We start from the raw sequence: 6,000 nt of genomic DNA on the forward strand, positions 1-6,000 counted from the left end.
ATTATGAATTTGAGACCAGCCTGGGCTAATCCTGTCTCAAGAAAAACCTTGGCTTGGGAGGTACAGCTCAGTGGGTTGTGTGAAGAACACAAGCAAAGTCCAGGATTCCCTGCCTACCACCACAAAGAAAATACATATAGCCGGGCGATGGTGGCACACGCCTTTAATCCCAGCACTTGGGAGGCAGAGACAGGCGGATCTCTGTGAGTTCGAGACCAGCCTGGTCTACAGAGCTAGTTCCGGGACAGGCTCCAAAGCCACAGAGAAACCCTGTCTCGAAAAACCAAAAATAAATAAAGAAAGAAAGAAAGAAAGAAAATAATGAAAATACATATAAACACATAAAGAGTCTAGCTGATAGCCCCTCGCCTACCAGGGTCTGACACAGCTGTGTTCCTGTCTGTGGTTCCCAGGGATGACGAAAAGGGACGGCAGATGTGGAGGAAGTATCTAGAGAGGGAAGACAGTCGGATTGGGGGTAAGTACACAGACAAGAAAATACCTGTATCTCCCGTTCCCTACTTTTGCTTAAGAAGCTCCGAGGATTGTCTTCCCAGGGAACCCTGCTTCTGCCTGTGGCTCTTAAAACTAAGGAAAGAGCAGAGAGAAAAGGAAGACAAGCCTTCAATATGTTGAGCACACTCTGGCTTTCTCTTCCCCAGATCTCTTTGTTGGGCAACTGAAGAGCTCCCTGACGTGTACTGACTGCGGTTACTGCTCTACAGTCTTCGATCCCTTCTGGGACCTCTCGTTGCCCATTGCAAAGGTAAAGGTGTAGGTATGCCCCACTGTAGCCCAGCGCCAGCTTCCCTCGGGCTTTACAAGGTTGTGCGCAGCTGACCTGGACTTTTTTTCTCTCCAGAGAGGTTATCCTGAGGTGACATTAATGGATTGCATGAGGCTCTTCACCAAAGAGGATGTGCTGGATGGGGACGAAAAGCCAGTAAGTCAGCTCCTCAGTGACAGAGAAGCCATCCCCAGTGCCTTGCTGGGGAGGGGTCACCCGGGTCTAGCCCCTTTCATCTTGTCTTTCAGACATGCTGCCGCTGCCGAGCCAGAAAACGATGTATAAAGAAGTTCTCTGTGCAGAGGTTCCCAAAGATCTTGGTGCTCCGTATCCTTGCCCCAGGGTGGGACCTGACTCTTCGGTGTGACTAATGACAAGGGACCAAAGGGGAGGGGAGCAGAGTAGGGAAAAAACAGCGTAGACTTCTTTGTCTGCCTTCCTGCACCCGAGAAGAGCCTTCACCAAGGACTCTCTTCCGACTTTTTGTCCTTGACTGGCAACAATCACAGACCTGAAGCGATTCTCGGAATCCAGGATACGAACCAGCAAGCTCACAACATTTGTGAATTTTCCACTAAGAGACCTGGACTTGAGAGAATTTGCTTCAGAAAACACCAGTGAGTATACTTCATCAGGAGGACGTCTGAAGATGCCAGAGGGGAAAGCTGGCGAATTGGGAAAAACTGGGAAGTAAGGAGCCCTTGAGAAAGGTCAGCAGGTAAAGGTGCTGACCTGAGATCCGTCCCCAAAACTCACCCAGGAGAGAATCGACTATTGGCTCCTTCAGGTTTTCCCTCTGACCCCCCCCACACACACACACACACTGAGTAACTAAAATTAACTTTTTAAGTAGAAGCTATAGTTTCTTTAAGGGACCAAAAAAAAAAAAGATAGAGAGCCGGGCGGTGGTGGCGCACGCCTTTAATCCCAGCACTCGGGAGGCAGAGGCAGGCGGATCTCTGTGAGTTTGAGGCCAGCCTGGTCTACAAGAGCTAGTTCCAGGACAGACTCCAAAGCCACAGAGAAACCCTGTCTCAAAAATCCAAAAAAAAAAAAAAAAAAAAAAAAAAGATAGGGAAATAAAAGAGAGGAAGGGAAGGCCTGGGGCAGGAATGCCTCCAGGGCTCAACACCTGCGTCTCTTCCTCAGACCATGCTGTTTACAACCTTTACGCTGTGTCCAATCACTCCGGAACCACCATGGGAGGCCATTATACAGCCTACTGCCGAAGTCCAGGAACGGGCGAATGGCACACTTTCAATGACTCCAGGTGAGAGCTGGGGTTCAGACAGGGCTCCTAGACAGCAGACCACCTCATATGCCTTCCGTCTTGAACAGACAGAAAGTCAAGGCCAAACATCATACACACAAGTCTGCGCTGCCCTTTCTGGGGCTGTCAAAAATGGGCATGGTAGCTGACAACTGTAGCCAAGCGTCTGAGAGGTGGAGGCCAGAGGATCAGAAGTTCAAGGTCATCCTCAGCTGCGTTACAAGCTGAAGTCAGCCTGGGCTATTTGAGACCCTGTCTCAGATAAAGAGGGTGGAGCTGAAGAAATAGCTCAGTGGTTAAGAGCGCTTACAGCTATAGCTGAGGAGGACAGGAGTTCATTGCGAGTACCCACACACATACCGCATACGCATATTTAAGAATAATAAAAATCTTGACACAAACAAACAAACTGAAAGGACAGAGGCAGAGCTTACGTTGGCATAGAGAAGCTGGCGACCCTGGGCTCTGTGTCCCTGTGGCCTTCGTTGACAGTCTCTGACTTTACCTGGTCTCTCCACAGTGTCACACCCATGTCCTCCAGCCAAGTGCGCACCAGCGACGCCTATCTGCTCTTTTATGAACTGGCCAGTCCACCCTCCCGTATGTAGCATTGCGGAGCTACAGCCCTTCCCTCTTCCCTGTGGCAGCCCCACGTCCTAAGTTTTTTAAAAATTCAGAAAAAAAAAAACACCACAAAAAAAAAAAAACAAAATCCTGACAAGTAAGAGAAAAATAAAGTAAAATAAAGCTGCCGAGCAGAAGTTGGTACGGCCTGGTCGGGATCTGGAGCAAGGAGCCAGGTGCCCCTGAGCCACGGCGCGTCAGGGAAGACGGACTCATGCAAAGACGACAGCAGTGTTCCTCAGCTCCTCGGCTTCTCTTGTTTGCATTTTTAAGTTTGTGGTTTTTTTCCTGTGTGTAATAAACAACAGCAGTTTGTGGGGAGAAGATCTTCAGGCCACCAGCTGCCCTCTCCTGCCCCACACCTTCTGGGAGGACAGCGCCCTCTGGAGCCTGCTAGGAGCATCGCTGCTGGATGGAGTTAGGCAGGAGCCTGCGCTGAACGTCCCCCTGGACCTGCTCACCCGCCCAGAAAGGAAACACCCCTGAGCCAAGAGCCCTCTTAACGCTGCTAAGTCCAGGGGTACAGATGAGGGGGACATCTTTGAAAAAAGCTGGTTTGGGTTTTCAAAAGCCCAACTTTTTTTAAAAAAAATTAACTGTAACGAACATGTTCCGACTGGAGACGCCGTCCTTCACGCCTCTTCACAGCTGGGACTCCGGGCTGACCCTCCCTTTTTGTTTTGGTTGGGTTTTGGTTTTTTTTTTTTTGGGGGGGGGGTTTCTTTTTTTTTTCTTTTTTTTTTTTCCCCTTCTCCAAATGCAACTTCCCTAATGCTGGCCCCTGTGGTGTTAGGTGAGTGTCAGCCAGGCCCAAGCAGAGTCATTGTAGACCTGGGATCTAAGTAAGTTTTCTGTTTCAAAATGTGGTTTTTTCTTTTTTTTTTTTAATGTTTTGGATGGAATCTAGTTGCCTCCAAGATTTGTGCCTTATACCATTTGGGGACCAGGGGGTAACTTCCCCTTCCTGAGATATCCCTCAGCGGTTTCCCTTTATCCCAATGCCATGTTCAAAGACTCCCGGGGAAATAAGGTGCTGCCTTTAGCCCCTGGCTTGTTGTGCATTGCAGTGAGGTTAAGCGGGAAATGGGTAAAGGATATTTCTTCAGATAGTGTATCTAGCTCTTCCTGCTGTCCACTCACCTGCCCCTGGTCTACTCCCCAGCTGTTTGAAGGACAGCCCAGGCCCCTTGTCCCTAGAGCTTCGCCTTTAATTTATTCTCCTCTTAATGCCCCTATCCCCTTTCTCAGAGTCTCCTGGACAAAGGCCCTCTGGACTGAGCTGCTCAGGGACACCCATGCCACCCCTAACCCTCTCTTGGCATCAGTCTTTGGTCCTACCCTAGGAGCTAAAGCCTGGATGTCTGGGGCTGTCTCGTAGGATTCTTTCCCGTGGACTTGATTGGCCCTCAGTCATTAGGCAAAACTCCACACTGTCCCCAGAGCCAAGCTATTCAGCACTAAGGTGTTTTGCACACGCCCACAGGTGGGCCCGATGATGCCCTCAGAACCTGGAGTGCTTGAGGCACCCGAGAAAGACACCGAGTTTACCTGGCCTGGCACCCTTCTCTAGGGAAGACTGAACTGAGCCCAAGGGCTGGTGTACACTTGTTTACTATGTAAGCAAGAGGCAAATGGCTGTTGTACAGTGGAGCCTTGTACAGAATAAATAGTAGCTTTGAGAACGAAGCTGCCGCTGTGCCCGTCTTGATTGGGAGGGGCTCGAATCTGGGACGCGCTCCAGCATAGTGAGGCCCACACAGTTCACCTCTTCTGCTGGCCTCCGAACACTGCACTCTAGAAACTTAACACACCTGTTAAGTTTAAACTTTTCCTTTTTTTTTTTTTTTTTTTTTTTTGAGACAGGATTTCTCTGTATAGTCGTGACCATCCTGGAACTCGCTCTGTAGACCAGGCTGGCTTCAAACTCAAGAGTTGCGCCTGCTTCTGCCTCCCAAGTGCTGGGATTAAAGGCATGTGCCATCACTGCCCAGCATTCAATTCTTTTTTTGTTCTTTAAATAGTATGTGTTTCAGATTTCATATTGTACATATGAATTCCCAGATTGAGCTGTCTTGTGTTTATATGTATTTTATTCTTTTGGCCAAAATGTTTATGAGCTATAGTATACTTACAAAGACATTATCCTATAGGGCACTGTCTAAACCCCTGGGAGAACTGATGTATCTGGTGGTGACTCTTTTTAAGAGGTTTTTACATTTACTGGGAGAGGGTGCATGCGTTTACCTCTGGAGGTCAGAGGACAACGTGCAAGAGTCGGTTCTTTCTCTCCACCATGTGGGTCCTGGGGATCAGAAGAGACCATCAGGCTCTGGGATGGGCGCTTTTACTTGCTAACCCCCCTTTTAAAATACAAGCTCTCTGCAGCCCAGGCTGTTCTTGAACTCGGCAACCCTCCTGCTCTAACCTACACGGTATCGAAATTACAGGTCTGAGCCACCACACATCGCTCACATATCTGTAAGGAGAACTGATCTGTGTGGGCCAGACCTCTGCTGCAGACGTCCCAACAGATGCTGGACACAGTCAGTGTCTCTTAGAGCATAGAGCAGACCTCTGCTGCAGACGTCCCCAACAGATGCTGGACACAGTCAGTGTCTCTTATCTTAGAGCATAGAGCAGACCTCAGCTGCAGACGTCCCAACAGATGCTGGACACAGTGTCGTTTATCTTAGAGCAAACTGATGACTGGAGCCCTCCATTTTCTGGAGAGATGGCTCAGAGGTTAAGAACACTAGCTGCTCTTTCAGAGGTTCTGAGTTCAATTCCCAGCAACCACATGATGCTCACAACCATCTGTAATGAGATCTGGCGCCCTCTTCTGGCATTCAAGCACACATGCAGGCAGAACACTGCATACATTTAAAAAAAAAAAAACTTTAGAAATAACTGCCCCCGTGTTAAAGGATTTAGCCATTATGATCATGGTGGGAAGCATAAAGACAGACAAGGTACTGGAGAGGTAGCTGAGAGTTCTACACCCCAATCCACAGACAGTGGAAAGAAAGAGTGACACTGGGGCATGGCTTGAGCATCTGAGACCTCGCATCCACTCCCAGTGAGACACACTTCCTCCAACAAAGTCACACTTAGTCCAACAAGGCCACACCTCCTAATAGTGCTACTCCCTACGGGCCTATGGGGAGCATTTTCATTCAAACCACCATATTCCCTAAGGAGGTTTGACTTTTGGTTTGTTTTAGGGTGTTGGAGATTAAATGCAGGGCCTGTGCATATTAAGCAGGTGTTACACTAAGTATACTGAGTCACACTCGCATTTCCTAAAGAACTTCCATCAAAA

At 48.7% G+C, this 6,000-nt stretch overlaps 1 protein-coding gene across 3 annotated transcripts in view; it reads left to right on the top strand.

Moving 5' to 3' along the window:
• Positions 1–4,358, top strand: part of Usp2 (ubiquitin specific peptidase 2) — a 29,111-nt gene extending 24,753 nt beyond the window's left edge. For all 3 annotated transcript variants that reach the window (XM_057768145.1, XM_057768146.1, XM_057768147.1), the window contains 7 exons: positions 414–478; positions 663–766; positions 863–943; positions 1,036–1,114; positions 1,297–1,404; positions 1,937–2,057; positions 2,578–4,358. In XM_057768145.1, the coding sequence (XP_057624128.1) occupies positions 414–478; positions 663–766; positions 863–943; positions 1,036–1,114; positions 1,297–1,404; positions 1,937–2,057; positions 2,578–2,665 (646 nt within the window). In that variant the 3' untranslated portion in view covers positions 2,666–4,358. The remainder of the gene's footprint in view (positions 1–413; positions 479–662; positions 767–862; positions 944–1,035; positions 1,115–1,296; positions 1,405–1,936; positions 2,058–2,577) is intronic.
• Positions 4,359–6,000: the final 1,642 nt, after the last annotated feature.

Source organism: Chionomys nivalis, chromosome 4 (genome assembly GCF_950005125.1).
Source record: "Chionomys nivalis chromosome 4, mChiNiv1.1, whole genome shotgun sequence".
In the NCBI taxonomy this organism is placed as follows: Eukaryota; Metazoa; Chordata; class Mammalia; order Rodentia; family Cricetidae; genus Chionomys; species Chionomys nivalis.